This window comes from Stenella coeruleoalba, assembly GCF_951394435.1.
Source record: "Stenella coeruleoalba genome assembly, chromosome: 1".
NCBI classification, from domain to species: domain Eukaryota; kingdom Metazoa; phylum Chordata; class Mammalia; order Artiodactyla; family Delphinidae; genus Stenella; species Stenella coeruleoalba.
The window spans coordinates 151602082-151624677 of NC_137169.1; the positions used below are offsets into that span (position 1 = coordinate 151602082).

General features: G+C 37.1%; 1 protein-coding gene across 1 annotated transcript in view; it reads right to left on the reverse strand.

The window, feature by feature from the left end:
- The window catches only part of SDCCAG8 (SHH signaling and ciliogenesis regulator SDCCAG8), a 261817-nt gene that overhangs the window by 226768 nt on the left and 12453 nt on the right, over positions 1 to 22596 (reverse strand). Inside the window, 4 exon segments of the mRNA XM_079904984.1 lie at positions 543 to 668; positions 11087 to 11200; positions 20341 to 20423; positions 21111 to 21263. Coding sequence (XP_079761110.1) covers positions 543 to 668; positions 11087 to 11200; positions 20341 to 20423; positions 21111 to 21263 — 476 coding nt within the window.

A 22596-nucleotide genomic window follows, 5' to 3' on the forward strand; every position in this document is an offset into this window, starting at 1 on the left:
CAGAGGACTCATGAGGTTTCATGCTTGAAAGTCCCATAAAATTACTTGTTCAACACCCAGCTTGTTAGGGACAATGGGAAGATTAACATTTTGAATCTTGGACCCTCAGGTCAGTGTTCTTCCTGCTACACCATGCTAACTAGACTTATTGGAATTGAAAGTTCAAAGAAAATTTAGAGAAATACAACAGAAATCTAAGCTACAGTTCTGAACAGTTGCTGGATTTAACCAAGTCCTTCCTATATTACATACTCCCTGCTTTCAGACCTGCTCTTTCCATATGGAAAAAACATAAATGGTATGCTCAGAAAGGAAACTGAAGTGAATATTAGGCATCACTACATCATTTCATTTGAGGATTCATTCCACCAATAAATTAAAATGGTGAATTTTAATTTTTGAGGCCCCAAGTGAATACCAGCATAGCACTTCTGCCGAACTGCCAGAAAAAAAAATCTATGCAGTTAAGAAGGCAGGGGGAAAGGGTAGGAGGCAACATTCAAACTATGTATTTTAGTTTAATCATTTAAATAAATGCTCACAGATGCATCCAGAAGTGTTTGTTCCCTCATTGCTTCCTCTTGCCTTTGAGATTTCAGCTCTTGTTGGAGCCTTTCATTTTCAAGCACAATTACTTGTACCCTATTTTTCATTCCAGAGAGTTCCTCCTATAAAAACCAGAAACAAAAAACAAATACATTAAGCATTTTTTTCTTTTATTTTAAGAAATGCCACTTGTGGACTGCATACATTAAGCAATTTTAAGTAGTGCTTTTTTTTGTTGATTACTAGATGATCCAATATGATATAAAGCATGGAAGACTGATGCTGTCTACCCCTTTTCAGAAATATTATAATTACATCTAGACAAGGAAAGAAACTCAAGCATTAGTTAACAAAGAGAAGGCTAGGGGAAGATAGTAGAGGACCTGCTAATGGCCATATCACAGGACTGTGTGGTTTCTGACAATTTTTTGCAGGCTTACAGAAGTGCTTTAATTAAAAGGTTTATCTAAAAGACTTTTAAGAATGAGGTAGACTGCTGAAAAATAAGGTAAGATTATTATTCTTGATCAAATGCCAATAAATGTTGAAAATTGACAGAGGACTACATAGATAATAGAGGACACTGAGATAGAAAGGCAAGGAAAGTTACAATGAATATCTATGAACTGCTAGCCAGATGGAAGGAAATTATGAGTGAAATTGTTTGGTGGAGAGCTCTTAAAGAGTGTTTCCTTGGCCGTGCAGGGCATAATATAAAGAATTACCAGTATATAGCAATTAGAAAAGCTATCAAGTTACATCTCACCCTAAAAAAATGTGAAAAATATTGATATATTGATGGTACAATACTTAACTTAATCTTCATTACCAATATAATTGTGCAATCATTTTTTATTATACTGGTTGTGCAAAAAACTATTGTACAATATATGAAAATTCCATTCAACTATTTTATTCAGAAAAAAAGTCAAAGCTGTAATTGAAAACTGTAATTAAACAAACATTGCATACTTCCAGTTGTTGGTCTGACATATAAGCAGCTTGGAAGACATCACTCCCATCTTCACAATAAGAAAAAAAGCTGAACAAACTGAAAAATCAATGACTCTTCTTAGATCCATCAGAGAATTAAGGTCACAGGGAAAACTATTATCCCTCAAAATGGAAAGACAGACAGGCACTCCTGAGAACCACAATCTACAAGAGCAGAAACTTCTGGGGGAACCAGTGCCAGGGTAGAAAAATATATCAATAAAGTAATTGATGAAATGCTGGAAGCTTAGTGTAGACCAGTTTGAGTTAAAAACTCCAGGAGGACCCAGTCTCTGGGGGGAAGGTGTCTCCTACACTTTTATATGACACTACCAGGTTCTTACAGCAAAGACTAGAGAAAATCCCCCTCCTGCTTCCTTCAGTAGGAGAAGAAAAGTAACCAAAAAGCATTCTGTTCTTTTTAACCAGGCCTGCCTCAAGAGAAACTATCTTACCAGAGCCTAAAAACCATTTTTTTTTCAGAAACTAAGTGACCTGGGGGAAGGGAAAAAAACCAACTCCAGCTTCCTAGCCTTGCCATCTCACTTAAGGGGAGGGGGAGACTGAGAAACACTTGTGAAGGACATAGCCAAGGGGCACAGGGTCACTAAAAGACTGAGACCTAATCATAGGACTACAAAATGCTCCCCATACTCCCATACCCTACCACCACATCAAAAGGGCTCTTATATCATAACAAGGGAATACACTAAAATAACTGCACATCTCAGAATGTATTTAAGAAGAATTCTCAAGGGAAGCCCAAAGACAACAGCGGAGACAAAAACCAGGACACTAGAGGAAATTTTAGCCTCTAACACCTATACTAACAGCAAACAGTAAACACAGTCTAACTCCTACAACAAACAAAAAACCTCACACTAAATGCATATTTCCCTCAGTTCCTTTTACTCAGTACATCATGTCCAACATTCAACAAAAAATTAGAAGGCATACTAAAAGACTTAAAACACAGATGCAAGAGGCTAAGCAAGCATAGAACCAGTCTTGGATATAGCAGAGATGTTGGAATTACCAGATGGAGAGTTTAAAATAATTATGATTAACATGCTAAAGGGTCAAATGGAAAAAGTTGTCTACATGCAAGAACAGATGGGTAATGGAAACTAAGAAAAAAATCAAAATGCTGGAAATCAAAAACACTGCAGTAGAAATGAAGATTGCCTTTGATGGGCTCATTAATAGACAGGACACAACCTTTCTTTTTTTCCCCCTATTTTTTTGGTCATGCCACATGGCATGAAGGATCTTAGTTCCCCAACCAGGGATCGAACTTGCACCCCGTGCAGTGGAAGCATGGAGTCTTAATCACTGGACCACCAGGGAAGTCCCTAGACTAGACACAACCAAGGAAAGAATCAGTGAGCTTGAAGAACTGTCAACAGAAACTTCTCAAACTGAAATGAAAAGAAGAAAAAGAATGAAAAAGACAGAAGAGAATATCCAAGAATTGTGGAACAATAAAAAAGGAAAAGAAATATGTGAAGCAATAATTACTGAGAATTTCCCAAAATTAATTATAAGCACCAAACCACAGATCCAAGAAACTCAGAGAACACTGAGCAAGATAAAACTAAAAAATCCACACCCAGGAACAGCATATTCAAACTGCAGAAAATCAAAGACAAAGAAAAATTCTTTAAAGAAGTCAGAGAAAAAAATAGCCTTACCTATCAAGAAGCAATGATGAGAATTATATCAGCTACTCTTCAGAAACTATGCAAGCATGGATAGAGTGCAATGGAATATTTAAAGTTTTGAAAGATAAAAACCCAACCAACCTAGAATTCTGTATTCAGTGATACCAACCTTCAAAAGTGAGGGAAAAATAAAGACTTTCTCAGATAACCAAAAATTAGGAAATTTGTCTCTGGTAGACCTGCCTTGCAAGAAATGTTACAAGAAGTTCTTCAGAAATTAGGAAATTTATTTAGGTTATAAACTCAGATCTACATAAGGAAAGAAAGAGCATTTGAGAAGGTATATATGGAGATAAAGTAAAATATTTTATTTTTCTTAATGTTAATTCATCTAACAGGTAACAGTTTGTTCAGTATCATATTAGCAATAGTGTATGTAGTGATCATAGCTTATGGATAATTGAAATGAATGACAGCAGTGCATAAGGGTCAGGAGGGAGGAACTGGGAACCCTGTTATAAGGAACTTTCCCAACCCCTGAAGTGCTCGTTGAAAGTAGACTTAGAGTAGTGGTAAATGTAACTGCAAACTCAAGGACAACCACTTAAAAAAGTTAAAAAAAAAAAAAGAAGTTCAACTGATATGCTAAGAGAGGAGAAAAATGCAATCATATAACATGGTCACTCAAAACCAGAGATGGCAGAAAAAACAAGTGGAGGACAAAAAAAAGAAAGAAAGAACAAGGGCAATGAATAGAAAACAGTAACAAATATGGTAGGTATGATAGATATCCAACTATATCAATAATCACATTAAACATCCATGATCTGACTATACCAATGAAAAGACAGACTGTCAGAAAAAATAAGACCCAAATACATGTTGTCTACAAGATGCCTGCTTTAAATCTAAAGACACAGATACTTTAAAAGTAAAGGGATGGAGAAAGACATACTATGCTAACATAAATCAAAAGAAAGCTTGAGTAGCTGTATTAATTTCAGACAAAGCAGACTTCATACTAAGGAAAAAAATATCAGGGATAATAAAGAGGCATGACATATTGATAAACAGGTCAATTTTCCAAGAAGTCATAATAATCCTAATGTGTGTGTGCCTAACAAAAGACCATCAAAATACATAAGGCAAAAACTGATAGAACTGTAAGGAGAAACAGATGTATCTACTATTTCAGTTGGAGATTTCAATATCCCTCTATCAGTAATTGACAGATCTGGCAGACTGGCAAAATATCAGTATGGACACAGTTGAACTGAACGGCACCATTAATCAACTGGATCCAATTGACATTTATATACTACTTCATCCAACAACAACAAAATACACATTCTTCTCAAGCTAACACAGAACGTTCACCAAGACATACCATATTCTGTGGCCTAAAACCATATGTTAACAAATTAAAAAGAATAGAAATCACACAAAGTATGTTATCAGACCATAATGGAATTAAACTAGAAATCAATAACAGAAAGACAGCTGGAACACTCCTAATATATGTGGTGGTTAAACAACACTCTTCTAAATATATATGGGTCAAGAACAAAGCTCAAGAAATAAACTGAAAATATATATATATTTTTTTTGCGGTATGCGGGCCTCTCACTGTTGTGGCCTCTCCGGTTGCAGAGCACAGGCTCCGGAGGCGCAGGCTCAGCGGCCATGGCTCACGGGCCTAGCTGCTCCATGGCATGTGGGATCTTCCAGGACTGGGGCACGAACCCGTGTCCCCTGCATCGGCAGGCAGACTCTCAACCACTGTGCCACCAGAGAAGCCCTGAAAATATTTTGAACTCAACAGAAATGAAAATACAAATCGAAATTTGTGAGATGAAACTAAATTAGGGAAAAATATTAGAAAAGAATAAAGATTTCAAATCAATACTCTCAGGAAACTAAAACGAACAAACAACAACAAAAAAAACCCAAATTAAATCCACAGTAAGCAGAAGAAAAGATAAAAAAAAATTAGGGTAGAAATAAATGAAATTAAAAACAGGAAATCAACAGAGAAAAGCAACAAAGCCAAAAGCTTGGTCATTGAAATGATCAATGAAATTGATTAGATTCTAGCCAGGCTAACTAAGAAAAAAAGAGAGAAGACACAGATTACTAATATCAGAAACGATACCCCTACAGATCCTATGGACATTAAAAGGATAATAAAGGAATATTATGAACAACTGTATATCCATAATTTGATAACCTGGAGAAAATGAACCAACCCCTTGAAAGACACAATCTACCAAAACTCACAAAAGGAGAAACAGTTAATCTGAATAGGACTACATCTATTAAAGAAATTGAATAAATAATTAATAATCTTTCAAAACAGAAAGCACCAGGCCCAACATTGGTTCACTGGTGAATTCTGTTAAACATTTAAGGAACAAATGAGACCAATTCTGTAAAATATCTTCTATAAAATACCAGAGGAAATACTTCCTAACTTATTCTATGTAGTCAGCATTACCCTACTACCCAAACCGGGTGAAGACACTATAGGAATGAAAAACTACAGACCAAAATATCTCATGAATACAGATGCAAAAATCCTCATCAAAATATTAGTGAATCAAATCCCACAATGTACAAAAAGAATTATACAACAGGACCAAATGGAATTTAATCTACCTATGCAAGTCTGGCTCAATATTTCAAAATCAAATAACATAATTCAACAAGCTAGAAAAAAAATCATAGGATCATATCAATAGATGCAAAAACAGCAAGTAACAAAATCCAGGAGCCATTCAAGGTAAAAACTTCAGTGAACTAGGCATAAAGGAAATACATCTTCAGTTCAATAAAGAACATCTACAAATAACCCATAGCTAACATTGTACTTCACGGTGAGACAATAGATGGCTTCCTACTAAGATCAAGAATAAGACAGTAAGGTAGACAGCTAGTGGGAAGTAGCCGCATGGCACAGGGATATCGGCTCGGTGCTTTGTAACCGCCTGGAGGGGTGGGATAGGAAGGGTGGGAGGGCGGGAGACGCAAGAGGGAAGAGATATGGGAACATATGTATATGTATAACTGATTCAGTTTGTTACAAAGCAGAAACTAACACACCATTGTAAAGCAATTATACCCCAATAAAGATGTTAAAAAAAAAAAAAGAATAAGACAATGATGTCACCTCTCATCATTCCTATTCAACATCATATTAGAAGTCCTAGCTAATACAATAAGGCAAGAAGAGAAAATAGAAACTATACAAGAAGAAATTTTTTAAAAAGACAGCTGTATTTTTCACAGATGACATTATTGTCTATGAAGAAAATCTCAAAGAATCAAAAAAAAACTGCTAAAATAAGTGATTATAGCAAGGTTGCAGATTACAACGTTAATATACAAAAGTCAATTGTTTTCTTACATATTAGTAATGAGTAATTGGTATTTGAAATTAAAATCACAATACCATTTACATTAACACGAAAAAATGAAATATTCAGGTATAAACTGCACAAAATATGTATAAGATCTATAAGAATAAAACTGCAAAACTCTGATGAAGACATCAAGGAATATCTAAATAAATGGAGAGATATTCCATGTACATGGATAGGAAGATTCAATATTGTCAAAATATCACCTCCTCCTAACTTGATAGATTTCAATACAATCTCAATCAAAATTCCAGAATGTTACTTTGTAGATATTTACAGATTGATTTTAGAATTTATATAAAGAGGCAAAAGACCCAGAACAGCCAACATGATATTGAAGGAAAAGAACGAAATTGGAAGATTGACACTACTAGACCTCAAGACTTACTATAAAGCTCCAATAATCAAGACAGTGTGGGACTTCCCTGGTGGCGCAGTGGTTAAGAATCCACCTGCCAATGAAGGGGACACGGGTTCGAGCCCTGGTCCGGGAAGATGCCACATGCCACGGAGCAACTAAGCCAGTGCACCACAACTACTCAGCCTGCACTCTAGAGCTCGCGAGCCACAACTACTGAGCCTGCGTGCTACAACTACTGAAGCCTGCATGCCTAGAGCCCGTGCTCTGCAACAAGAAAAGCCACTGCAGTGAGAAGCCCGTGTACCTCAATGAAGAGTAGCCCCTGCTTGCTGCAACTAGAGAAAGCCCATGTGCAGCAAAGAAAACCCAATGCAGCCAAAAATAAATAAATGAAAAATAAATAAATTTTAAAAAAAGACAGTATGGTATTTGTGAAAGAACTGACCAATAGATCAATGAAGCAGAATGGTGAGCCCAGAAATAGACTTACACAAGTACAGTTAACTGATCTTTGACATGGAATAAGGGTAATTCAATGTAGATAGTCTTTTCAAAAAATGATGCTGAAACAGATGGATATCTACATGTAAAAAAAAAATTTAAATAAATCTAGACACAGATCTTATACCCTCACAAATATTAACTCAAAATGGAGCATAGGGGCTTCCCTGGTGGCGCAGTGGTTGAGAGTCCACCTGCCGATGCGGGGGACAGGGGTTCGTGTCCCAGTCCGGGAAAATCCCACATGCCGCGGAGCGGCTGGGCCCATGAGCCATGGCCGCTGAGCCTGCGCGTCTGGAGCCTGTGCTCCGCAACATGGGAGGCCACAACAGTGAGAGACCTGCGTACCACAAAAAAAAAAAAAAAAAAAAAAAAAAAAATGGAGCATAGATCTAAATGTAAAACACATAATAATCAAACAGCTAGAAGAAGAATAAGAGAAAATATTAGTGATCTTGGGTTTCGCAATATTTTTAGTTATAACACCAAAAGCACAATTGCATGGAAAAAAATTGATAAGTTGAACTTGATTAAAATTAAAAACTTCTGCTCTATGACACTGTTAAGAAAATCAAAAGACAAGCCAAAATTGAGAGAAAAGAATTGCAAAAGACATCATATGTGATAAATGACTGGTACCCAAAGGACATAAAGAACTTTTGAAATTCAACAATAAGAAAATGAACAACCCAATTTAAAAAATGGGCAAAAGACCTGAATAGATACCTCATCAAAGAAAGTATATAAATGGAAAATAAGCATGTGAAAAAAATATTCAACACTGTATGTCACAGGGAATTGAAATTAAAACAACAAGATACCATCACATATCTTTAACACACTAGAAATCAAAACACCAAATCCTGGCAATGATGTGGAACATCAGGAACTCTTATTCTTTGCTGGCAGGAAAACAAAATGACACAGTCACTGTGGAAGACAGTGTGGCAGCTTCTTATAAGACTAAACATACTTTTACCAGGCAATCCAGCAATTGTGCTTTGTGGTATTTACCCAAATGAGTAAAAATTTTATGTCCACACAAAACCTCTACACAAATGTTTACAGTAGCTTTATTCATAGTTGCCAAAACTTAGAAGCAAGAGAGATTTCCTTCAATGGGTGAATGGATAAACAAACTATGCTATATACGTACAATGGAATATTACTCAGTGATAAAAAGAAATGAGCTATCAAGCCATGAAAAGACATGAAGGAAACTTAAATGTATATTATGAACTCAATGAAGCCAATCTGAAAAGGCTACAAAACTGTATGATTCCAACTATATGACATTCTGGAAAAGGCAAAACTATGGAGACAGTAAAAAGATCAGCGGTTGCCAGGGGTTTAGCAGGTAGGAAGGGATAAATAAGCAGAGTGCAGATGATATTTAAGGCAGTGAAATTATTCTGTATGCTACTGTAATGGTGGGTATATGTCATTATACGTTTTTTAAAACTTATAGAATATAAAACACAAAGAGTGAACACTAATGTAAACTGAGGAATTTAGTAAATAATAATGTAATAATATTGGCTCATCAATTGTAACAAACAATTTTACTACACTGATGCATGATGAAAATAACAGGGGAAACTGCTGGGGAGCTATAAAGTACATGGGAACTCTATGTACTTTCCATTCAACTTTTCTGTAAACCTAAAATTGATCTAAAAAATAAAGTCAATTAATCAAATAGGCCCTTAAAAAGTACTTTCATTATCTTACTCACTTGTTAAAATGTATCATATTTATACTCTGTCTGACTTTTAAGGATTTTGTAATCTTCCATTTTATCAGTTCAGCATTATTTTAATTATTTCTAAGAGATATCCTCCATTGTAAGAATTTAGAATAGATGCCTCATGTCCCCCATAAATAAATCATATTCATCCTGAATATATTCTTTCATTGTTGCTGTTTTTTCTTTGAAATTCGTTCATCTCCCTTCTGCTGATCTAATGATCCTACACCTTAAGACTATTCTCTCCCATAAAAACATCCCCAAAGACCCTAGCTTTTAGTAACCTTCTTCTCTCATTATAATTACAGTTTATACCACAAAATAAACGGCTACACTATATCTTCTACTGGGCTGCTATGGTCCTCATAGGTAACAGTACTCTCAACTAGATGGTAAGTTTATTATGATGTATATTGCAGAGTGGCAGAATCTGCCATCCCCTAATATGTCACTTTGGAAGAATTATCTTGAGCTAAGGCATGTGAAAAACAGCAGGTACAAGAAGAGTGCTCTGACTTCCCCTTTTCCTCCTGAAAGCAGGAATAAAACTCTCATGTGAAAGATGCTCTCCCTACACCAGGAAGAAAAAAAACATTCTTATCACCAGAGACAAGGAGTAGAGGCTGAGAGAAATCTGTACAAACAGACCTTGTTAAAAGAACTCATCTTCTTTACCTCCCCACATATTTTAGTTACACTTCCACAGCTGCCTCTCTTTGTTCAACCAAGTATAAAAACATTTAGGTTTCACCACTTCTTTGGGTCTTCACTTCCTTATGAAAGCTCCCATGTCACATAAATCCTGCATTAAATAAATGGGTATCCTTTCATCCTGTTAATCTGCCTTATGTCAATTTAATTTTAAGGCCCAACCAAAGACACTACGAGGGCAGAGCTAAACTTTTATTTCCCCTACAATATTCTTAAGTTTTACCCACAGCATTTTAGGAATTAACAGAAGCTTATTAATGGACTGAGTCCTAGGATATTATTTCAGCTTTTCTGGTAATCCAAGAATACTTGTATAATAATGATTGTATCCTCAAGAACAAAGAGAAAATGGCATGCTAAGATCAGGAAACTCCCTTGAAAACTCAATTTCTTAAGTTACCTATCAGACTTACACCTTGCAAGAGTAGCCAAACATTGAAAATATAATACATATAATACTGATAAAAAAGATATCAGTAACTCCTATAAAAATATCACATGATCTGATGCATTGATATTAAAAAAAAAAACCAAAAAACTAAAACACTAACATACTTTGGGAAGGCAGAAAGGCTCCAATGGCATTAAAGACATTACTAAAGTTCATACAGTCATGCAATATGTAACATCTAGTGTTACAAGCCATAGGTGACACATCTGGTTTCTTGATCATAAGTATCAGTACCCCCATGAGCTATCTGTATTCAAAGTCAAGGTAAGAACCTTTACACTAACATGGGGTAGATTTAATCTACTGCTTAGAATCCCTACTTGCTGCACAACAATTTCAATAGGTTGATAAGTGTGGGAGAATGATTGGTATTACTATTCCAAAGCATTTGCCATAAGCTGGGCTAAAGTAAACAGGCTAAAGGAAAAAGGAAAAATTCTGAAACATGAGAGAATATTATCAAAATATTAGACATAGTTATAGACTACTGGGAAATTAAGTATTCAGAAATGGCATAGTCAGGAGTATCATTCCCAAGCCCGAGAAGCTCCTCTTACACATCAGTCTTTTCAATCATATAAAGATGGCAACTGTCAATGTATTGCTATAAACATGACTAATAATAGCAAATTCTCACACAAGGCATTATTAATATCAACTTTAATTTAGGTTGGCTTAAATTTTTAATGAGAAACTTACCTTACAGAACTTGACTTCTGCCTCTAAATGATGAATGTATTGAGACTGGTCACTGATGATGGGAACAAAATTGTGTAGGGCAGGCATATCAGTTTCCTCATATTCTGATGATTTCTAAGGCAAAAATAAAAACAAATGAAGCATGTTTGGATTTAGCAAAGAATCATTTAATACCATCTCCATACTCAATTTAGCACTGATGTCCTATAAACATAGTATAAACATAGACTAGGGAGATTGCTTCAAGATGGCAGAGTAGAAGGACGTGCACTCACTCCCTCTTGCAAGAGCACCGGAATCACAACAACTGCTGAAAAATCATCCACAGGAAGACACTGGAACTCACCAAAAAAGATACTCCACATCCAAAGACAAAGGAGAAGCTGCAATGAGACAGTAGGAGGGACGCAATCACAATAATACCAAATCCCATAACCGTGGGGTGGGGGACTCACAAACGGGAGAACACTTATACCACAGAAGTCCATCCACTGGAGTGAAGGTTCTGAGCCCCACGTCAGGCTTCCCAACCTGGGGTTCCAGCAACGGGAGGAGGAATTCCCAGAGATCCAGACTTTCAAGGCTAGCAGGATTTGACTGCAGGACTTCGACAGGACTGGGGGAAACAGAGAATACACTCTTGGAAGGCACACACAAAGTAGTGTGCATCAGAACCCAGGGGTAGGAGCAGTGACCCCACAGGAGACTGAACCAGACCTACCTGCTACTGTTGGAGGGTCTCCTGCAGAGGCAGGGGGTGGCTGTGGCTCACTGAAGGGACAAGGACACTGGCAGCAGAAGTTCTGGGAAGTACTCCTTGGCATGAGCCCTCTCGGAGTCTGCCATTAGCCCCACCAAAGAGCCTGTAGCCCCCACTGCTGGGTCGCCTCAGGCCAAACAACCAACAGGGAGGGAACTCAGACCCACCCATGAGCAGACAAGAGGATTAAAGTTTTACTGAGCTCTGCCCACCAGAGCAACACCCAGTTCCACCCACCACCAGTCCCTCCCATCAGGAAGCCTGCACAAGCCTCTTAGATAGACTTATCCACCAGAGGGCAGACAGCAGAAGCAAGAAGAACTACAATCCTGCAGCCTGTGGAATGAAAACCTCATTCACAGATAGACAAAATGAAAAGGCAGAGGACTATGTACCAGATGAAGGAAGAAGATAAAACCCCAGAAAAACAACTAAACGAAGTGGAAATAGGCAACCTTCCAGAAAAAGAATTCAGAATAATCATAGTGAAGGTGATCCAGGACATCAGAAAAAGAATGGAGGCAAAGATCAAGAAGATGCAAGAAATGTTTAACAAAGACCTATAAGAATTAAAGGACAGGGCTTCCCTGGTGGCGCAGTGGTTGAGAGTCCGCCTGCCGATGCAGGGGACATGGGTTCGTGCCCCGGTCCGGGAATATCCCACATGCCGCGGAGCGGCTGGGCCCGTGAGCCATGGCCGCTGAGCCTGCGCGTCCGGAGCCTGTGCTCCGCAACGGGAGAGGCCACAACACTGAGAGGCCCGCGTACCACAAAAAAAAAAAAAAAAAAAAGAATTAAAGGACAAACATCTAGAAGAATTAAACAACAAAAAACAGAGATGAATAATACAATAACTGAAATGAAAAACACACTAGAAGGAATCAATTGAAGGAAAACTGAGACAGAAGAACAGATAAGTGACCTGGAAGACAATGATGGAATTCACTGCCACTGAACAGAATAAAGAAAAAAAAATAAAAAGAAATGAAGACAGCCTAAGAGACCCCTGGGACAACATTAAATGCACCAACATTCGCATTATAGGGGTTCCAGAGGAGAAGAGAGAGAGAAAGGACCCGAGAAAATATATGAAGAGATTATAGTGGAAAACTTCCCTAACATGGAAAAGGAAACACCCAGGTCCCGCAAGCGCAGAGTCCCAGGCAGGATAAACCAAAGGAGAAACACACTGAGACACACAGTAATCAAATTGACAAAAATTAAAGACAAAGAAAAATTATTAAAAGCAAAAAGGGAAAAACAAATAACATACAAGGGGAGCTTCCCTGGTGGCACAGTGGTTAAGAATCTGCCTGCCAATTCAGGGGACATGGGTTCAAGCCCTGGTCTAGGCAGATCCAACATGCTGTGGAGCAGCTAAGCCCATGCGCCACAACTACTGAGCTGGCACTCTAGAGCCCTCAAGCCACAACTACTGAGCCCTCATGCTACAAATACTGAAGCCCACATGCCTAGAGCCTGTGCTCTGCAAGAAGAGAAGCCACCACAAGGAGAAGCCCGCACACAGTGAAGAGTAGTCCCCGCAGACCACAACTAGAGAAAACCCGCATGCAGCAATGAAGACCCAATGCAGCCAAAAAAACCAAAAAAAAAAAAACCACACAAGGGAACTCCCATAAGGTTAACAGCTGATTTCTCAACAGAAACTCTACAAGCCAGAAAGGAGTGGCAAGATATACTTAAAGTGATTAAAGGGAAGAAACTACAACCAAGATTATTCTACCTAGCAAGGATCTCACTCAGGAGAAGAAAAGGACCTATTAAGAAAATGGTAATAGGAACATACATATCAATAATTACCTTAAATGTGAGTGGATTAAATGCTCCAACCAAAGACACAGATTGATTGAATGGATACAAAAACAAGACTAGTATATATGCTGTCTACAAGAGACGCACTTCAGACCTAGGGACACATAGAGACTGAAAGTGAGGGGATGGAAAAAGATATTCCATGCAAATGGAAATCAAAAGAAAGCTGGAGTAGCAACACTTGTATCAGATCAAAAGACTTTAAAATGAAGAATGTTACAAGAGACAAGAAAGGACACTACATAATGATCAAGGGATCAATCCAAGAAGAAGATATAGCAATTATAAATATATATGCACCCAACATAGAAGCACCTCAATACATAAGCAAATGCTAATGGCTATAAAAGAGGTAATTGACAGTAACACACTAATATTGGGGGACTTTAACATCACACATACACCAATGGACAAATAATCCAGACAAAAAATTAATAAGGAAACATAAGCTTTAAATGACACAATAGACCAGTTAGATTTAATTGATATTTATAGGACATTCCATCCAAAAACAACAGTATACACTTTCTTCTCAAGTGCATATGGAATACTGTCCAGGATAGATCACATCTTGGGTCACAAATCAAGCCTTGGTAAATTTAAGAAAATTGAAATCATATCAAGCATCTTTTCCTACCACAACACTATGAGATTAGAAATAAATTACAGGGAAAAAACATAAAAAACACAAACATATGGAGGCTAAACCATATGTTACTAAATAACCAAGAGATCACTGAAGAAATCAAAAAGGAAGTTAAAAAACACCTACAGATACATGACAATGAAAACACGATGATCCAAAACAGATGGGATGCAGCAGAAGCAGTTCTAAGAGGGAAGTTTATAGCAATACAATCCTACCTCAAGAAACAAGAAAAATCTCAAATAAACAATCTAACCTTACACCTAAAGGAACTAGAGAAAGAAGAACAAACAAAACCCAAAGTTAGTAGAAGGAAAGAAATCATAAATATCAGAGCAGAAATAGAAACAAAGAAAACAATAGCAAAGATCAATAAAACTAATAGCTGGTTCTTTGAGAAGATGAACAAAATTGATAACCCTTTAGCCAGACTCATCAAGAAAAAGAGGGAGAAGACTCAAATCAATAAAATTAGAAATGAAAAAGGAGAAGTTACAACAGACACTGCAGAAATACAAAGCGTCATCAAAGACTAGTACAAGCAAAAGTATGCTAATAAAATGGACAACCTGGAAGAAATGGACAAATTCTTAGAAAAGCACAAACTTCTGAGACTGAACCAGAAGAAACAGAAAATATGAACAGACCAATCACAAGTAATGAAATTGAAACTGTGATTTAAAATCTTCCAACAAACAAAAGTCCAGGACCAGATGGCTTCACAGGTAAATACTATCATACATTTAGAGAAGAGCTAACACCTGTCCTTCTCAAACTCCTCCAGAAAACTGCAGAGGAAGGAACACTCCCAAACTCATTCTACAAGGCCACCATCACTCTGATACCAAAACCAGACAAAGATACTACAAAAAAAGAAAATTACAGACCAATATCACTGATGAACATAGATGCAAATATCCTCAACAAAATACTAGCAAACAGAATCCAACAACACATTAAAAGGATCATACACGGTGATCAAGTGGGATTTATCCATGGATGCAAGGATTCTTCAATATACTCAAATCAATGTGATATACCATATTAACAAACTGAAGAATAAAAACCATATGATCATCTCAATAGATGCAGAAAAAGCTTAAGACAAAATTCAACACCCATTACGATAAAAACTCTCCAGAAAATGGGCATAGAGGGAAACTACCTCAACATAATAAAAGCCATATATGACAAACCCACAGTAAACATCATTCTTGATGGTGAAAAACTGAAAGCATGTCCTCTACGATCAGGAACAAGACAAGGATGTCCACTCTTGCCACTATTATTCAAGATAGTTTTGGAACTCCTAGCCATGGCAATCAGAGGAAAAAAAAGAAATAAAAGGAATACAAATTGGAAAAGAAGAAGTAAAACTGTCAGTGTTTGCAGAGGACATGATACTGTACATAGATAATCCTAAAAATACCACCAGAAAACTACTAGAGCTAATCAGTGAATTTGGTAAAGTTGCAGGGTACAAAATTAATGCACAGATCTCTTGCATTTCTACACACTAACAACGAAAGATCAGAAAGAGAAATTAAGGAAACAATCGCATTCACCATTGCAACAAAAGGAAAATACCTAGGAATAAACCTACCTAAGGAGACAAAAGACCTGTATGCAGAAAACTATAAGACACTGATGAAAGAAATTAAAGATGATACAAACAGATGGAGAGATATACCATGTTCTTGGATTGGAAGAATCAACATTGTGACAATGACTGTACTACCCAAAGCAGTCTACAGAGTCAATGCAATCCTTATCAAATTAGCAATGGCAATTTTTACAGAACTAGAACAAAAAAATCTTAAAATTTGTATGGAGACACAGAAGACCCCAAATAGCCAAAGCAATCTTGAGGGGAAAAAAACGTAGCTGGAGGAATCAGACTCCCTGACTTCAGACTACACTACAAAGCTACAGTAATCAAGACAATATGGTACTGGCACAAAAACAGAAATATAGATCAATGGAACAGGATAGAAAGCCCAGAGAGAAACCCATGCACCTATGGTCACCTAATCTCTGGCAAAGGAAGCAAGGATATACAATGGAGAAAAGACAGTCTCTTCAATAAGCGGTGCTGGGAAAACTGGACAGCTACATGTAAAAGAATGAAATTAGAACACTCCCTAACACCATACACAAAAATAAACTCAAAATGTATTAAAGACCTAAATGTAAGACCGGACACTATAAAACTCTTAGAGGAAAACATAGGAAGAACACTCTTTGACATAAATCATAGCAAGATCTTTTTTGACCCACCTCCTAGAGTAATGGAAATAAAAACAAAAATAAACAAATGGGACCTAATGAAACTTAAAAGCTTTTGTGCAGCAAAGGAAACTATAAACAAGACGAATAGACAACCCTCAGAATGGGAGAAAATATTTGCAAACAAATCAATGGACAAAGGATTAATCACCAAAATATATAAACAGCTCATGCAGTTCAATATTACAAAAACAAACAACCCAATCAAAATATGGTCAGAAGACCTAAATAGACATTCCTTCAAAGAAGATATACAGCATGCCAAGAGGCACATGAAAAGCTACTCAACATCACTACTTATTAGAGAAATGCAAATCAAAACTGCAATGAGGTATCACGTCACACCAGTTAGAATGGGCATCATCATAAAATCTACAAACAACAAATGCTGGAGAGGGTGTGGAGAAAAGGGAACCTTCTTGCACTGTTGGTGGGAATGTAAATTGATACAGCCACTATGGAGAACAGTAAGGAGGTTCCTTAAAAAACTAAAAATAGAATTACCATATGGCCCAGCAATCCTACTACTGGGCGTATACCCAGAGAAACCCATAATTCAAAAAGACACACACACCCCAACGTTCATTGTAGCACTATTTACAATAGCCAGGTCATGGAAGCAACCTAAATGCCCATCGACAGACAAATGGATAAAGAAGATGTGGTACATATATACAATGGAATATTAGCCTTATAATGGAATGAAATTGGGTCATTTGTAGAGACGTGGATGGACCTAGAGACTGTCATACAGAGTGAAGTAAGTCAGAAAGAGAAAAACAAATATCGTATAATAAAACATATATGTGGAATCTAGAAAAATGGTACAGATGAACCGGTTTGCAAGGCAGAAATAGAGACACAGATGTAGAGAACAAACTTATGGACACCAATGGGGGAAAAGGGGGTGATGAATTTGGAAACTGGGACAGTCATATATACACTAATATGTATAAAATAGATAACTAATAAGAATCTGCTGTATAAAAAATAATTTACAAAAACATAGACTAGATCACAATGTGGCTAATAGTATTTATTTCTTCACCTATAAATTCCACAAATAGATAAGAATGAGGGACATGAATATCATTTTTTAAAGATGGACAGTGAAGGTGGTTGTAAAAAGCATATGGCAAATGGCAAAATGCTGGAGTAGTATAATTGGCTGGGATGAACTGCCTATTTGAGCCATCTGAAAATGTGATATCCTATTCAGTAATTCTGAGATAAAGGGACAGCTCTTCAAGAAACCACCATAGAAGAGGACTGCTAGCTAAAATTGCAGAACAAGCTGCCTGAAGGAGGGATTCTTTAGACAAATGTGCCAAATGTGTGTCAGTAAGGTAAAATTCTATCTACTGAGGAGTACGTTAGCAAAACCTGATTTTTTATTTTTGACCCTAGTACTCAAGGCAATTTGAGACTCTGCTGTTCTGGAGCCTCCAAGACTAGAGTGCCAAAGCAGATACGTACAAAACTGAGATACGCTGCACTGAGGACTCAATGAAGAGACGTCATAAAAAGTGTTAATTCTCTTTACTTCTGCAGCAGTCCTGGAATTGATTTTTTAATGTACATCTTACCTTATCCTAAAATGATTGTAAAATGGTTTATAAATCATACATCATACGATGATATTATTTAAAGAAAAGAGGAAGAGAGGAAAGGGAAAATGAGGTTCAACCAGTTAGATGAACCCAGAGGAAAGCTTGAGATGAGACACACAATCATTTTGTTTTTCAATCCAGCAGAAATTCCTATAAATGATGAAATACCATCTCCCATGGCAGAATAATTCAGTAGAGCTTTGCTTCTGGGAATATTTAATAAATTTAAAAACCAAAGAGACTTTAATTAAATGAATTATCTGTGTTAAGTAGAAAGGAACTAATTATAATAATTAATATTAATAGAAAGGGGTTCGGTACATAGGCAAATATGAATTATTATTATGTGTATATAGGGGATAGTAAATGTGAAAATTAAAAACAAGCTTATGTCATATGGAAAATCTCCATATGAAATAACTTGTATATACTTTGAAGGGTTTATTATAATCTGGATGTCCACATTTTAAAATAACAAGTAATAATGTTTAGACATTTTCTATCTCAACACTGCCTCAGTTTCACTATCAATACAGCCACATATTTTTCATATGTCATATTGGCTATGAAACTGCATTCTAAAGGGTAACATCTTCAAAAGCTACTTATTATGGTTATGGCTTATAATCATCACATGTAGGTCATATACATTTAGAGTCTAAGTTCCATTCTTTCACATAGCTCCAATACAAATAGACCTGCATATTGGTATATACAACTGATGATTTTGATGAGAGTCTTCTTGCCTATTTGAAGTCAATAAGTTTTGTAATATCACTGCTCAGTTTTACCTTTAAAATGCTAATAAGCATGTCTAAGCATTCAACAGATATAGCAACTTAATCTACTAGACTTAAAAGTACTCCATCCATGTGTGCTTAAGAGCATTCTGGAAACTAGGTGTCAACAGTAATAAATTCACTGAATGAAGTATTTTTTTAAAATTATAATTTATACCTATAAATATTGAATAGGAGTATGTAGTACATTTCTCTAAAGTGGGAATTAAACATGAAAGTATGTGTCAGGCTGGAATGAAGTGTTAATATAAGGGTACTTTTATGACATTTCAGCTGTGAGTAAAGGAAACTGACGTGTCTCCAAGTTTCCAGCATGTAGCCTTGGTATCCAACTGTCACAGATATTGAAAATGCAAGGTGGTTAGGGAGGGTGGGAGGGAGGGAGACACAAGAGGGAAGAGATATGGGAACATATGTATATGTATAACTGATTCACTTTGTTGTAGAGCAGGAACTAACACACCATTGTAAAGCAATTATACCCCAATAAAGATGTTAAAAAAAAAATGCAAGGTGGTTATTGTTGCTATGACATTGTATATTTGTGTCATATTTCATAGGTTTCTAAAGAATTTTAAATATATGATCTTATCTTATTATTACAAAAACCCTGTGAGAAAGTACATAATAGACCCTAGATAGACCTAAAGCCTAGATTATTATTTTGACCATTTAAACCTGGCCAAATCCTTCCCTCACATATACCCTTTCCCCCACAGTACCCTTCCTTCACAGTACCCTTCTCTCACACCCACCCTGTCCTCACACCTATCTCAGGCTTTATATCACATTGCTTCAGTCAGAAATAATACACTCCGTCAAAGCAACAGCAATAGAAAACAGCTTCAGAAGAAGCAGAGTACAGCTTCTCGTATCACACAATTTTATAACCATATATTTTAAAATTTAGAATAAGATTACATAAAAGAGTAAAACAAAGGACTGCTAGAATTAAACAGTAAATTCTAAAAATAATAAAATATAGATATGCCCCTCTAAAAAAGCAATGGTTAATCTTTTCCATATATTGTTTCTTTTTTATATTTGCTAACAGTTGCAAAGTAAATTCTCCAAACTATTTCCTCACTCACATTTTTCAAGTAAAAAATAAATTAAAAAATCAGAATTCTCTCTGCCATGGAAGTCTCTCTTCTTCAGCCAAAATAATCAGAGGGAAAATAATTTCTTTTAACGTTTTACACTATTAGCAGGCCCTGCTCAGAATCTGTTTACAATATGTACTACTAAAATGACACAGTAAAATTAAAACATAGTTAGAAAAATAATGCTTTTGTCAGGTTGCAAAAGCTGATACTTACCAAAGGGGACAATTTTCGTCTTCTTGGAGATACCTCACTTTCCTTAGTTGCTTGTTGGCATAGCAAAGCTTTGAGTTGATTAACTATGGAGCAAAAGCGATGGGTTTATTCACCTTATTTTAGATCCATGGTTTATTATCACCCATCTATCCATCCATCGACCTAACAAATATTGTTTAAATATGTATTATGCACCACAAAATGTGCTACTGACTGGGGACACAAAGACAAACAAGAAAACCTCTACCACTTAAGAGCTAAGAATCTTGCTTGTGAGCAAGAGGGATATAACTAACAGATATAAAACTATATAATAAGTTCTAGGTAGACCTAGAGCTATGCATAGTGCTATGAAGAGGAAGCACATAATTGTTTTCACAGAGAAGACAATACGGTGAAGGATAAACAGGAGATTACTGAGCAGAAAAGGGTGAGAAAAAATCCAGTTAGAATGCGTGGCTCATGCAAAGCACAGAAGCACGGCCATAGGTTGGTATGATTAGACCATGGCTTGAAAGATGGACAGTTGAAAGGAAAACAGAAAAATGAGGCTAAAGAGGCAGCTTGGATTCATCATACGGAAATACTGCTACGACATCCTATAGGCATTGCGAAGTCAAAGAAAAAAAAATAAGCAAGGGAATTAGATTAGCTGATTTGTGTTTCTCGACTAAAATCCTAGCAGTAAAGGATAGACTGGAGTCATTACTGTACAGAGTTTAAAGAATTCACTGTGTGTCATTCAGGTCAGGACTGATGTTCACACTCACCAGCATGGCTGTGTTGCAGTTCATGCCAGGCATTCCCAGCATCCTCATTTCCTACACTGGTACTAAAAGAAGGATCCATTACGTCTTCTCCAATAGTGACATCACCTTCTCTCAGGGCACATTTCAATTGGTGAATGCTTCTACTGGCACGTTCTGTAACAACATGATGAAAATCAGGGCCAGTGAAATCTGGGCGACCAAAGGTACACTGACTCAAGAAGACAATTTCTAAAGGAAAAGCAATCATTTCTGATTTCATGGGGAAAAAAGCATAGTTTTGTTTCTAGCTTGCTGAGGAACATGCCAGAGGAAGTACGAGATTAAGTTCATGGGTTAGAAGTTAGACTTGATGATCTTTAAGGTCTCTGACACCTCAGTGATTGATATTCACTATATATAGCTCTATTGCTGAGGAGGACTGAATGGGAGAGCTTTTCCCCCCTCCACTCCTCCAAACAACAGCCTCACAGGGAAAGCACTATCCTAACCCCTCAATGCCTAAGACTCCCCTACCCCTTCTGGAGAGGGGTGGGTGGGCAAAACTGGCAAAAGGGACACCACCACACCAAGTTCCTGCCCAAGGAGGCCTCCTTGTCCCTGTAGGCCAGATGTCCCTCTAGCAGCAAGAGACATATGACTACCTGGCCTAGTTTTGATCAAGATTTGAGCAGCTGACGCGCTTATAGCGGCAGCCTCTCTAGTATAGTCATACTTACGTACTGCTGGCTGACTACATCTTACATGGAAATTCTTGGTTAGTGTACCTGACTACCCCTAGAATTGAAGCTTAAACTCACTAGCACATACTTAACATAAATAGTCTAAAATGAAGTATTTTAAGGTATATTATTCTAGTAGTTCATCTCTAAAAATAGCCCCCAAAGGACCCAGCCTCACATCCTTGCCCTCTCCCAGGTTGAAACTCAGTGGGCCTGTAACCTGCACTAACCAAGAGAATGCAATGGAAGGCACACCACGCCAGACCAGTCACATCTTTAAAACATCTGGTAGCTTCTGCTTCTACCTTCTCGGAACTCTGGTTTTTGTAAACCCCAAGCCAAACAAAGTAGGAAGTCTGGCTACCTTGCTGGAGAGATTGTGAAGAGGCCATGTGGAAAGGAAAGCCCCTGAGACCACCACAGGGAGAAGGAGAGAAGCCCAGCCCCACTAACAACCCGGTGGTCTCCTGATGACTCCAGCGCCAGAGGCCATCCACCTACAATGGCATGAAAGAGACCCAAAAACTGCCCAGCTTGAGTCCAATTAACCCACAGATCTGTGAGAGATACTACAAATGCTTTTCTTTGTTGCTTTCTGCCATCAAGCTTTAGAGTGTCTTGTTAAGCAGCAATAGATAACTGAAATAATAATTCTGTGAAATATTTACCCAAAAACATCTTCAGCAAAGGATCGAAGTCTTACATTAATAACAGAACTATACTAATATAGTAATATTATACTGTACTATATGTTAATACTATACTAT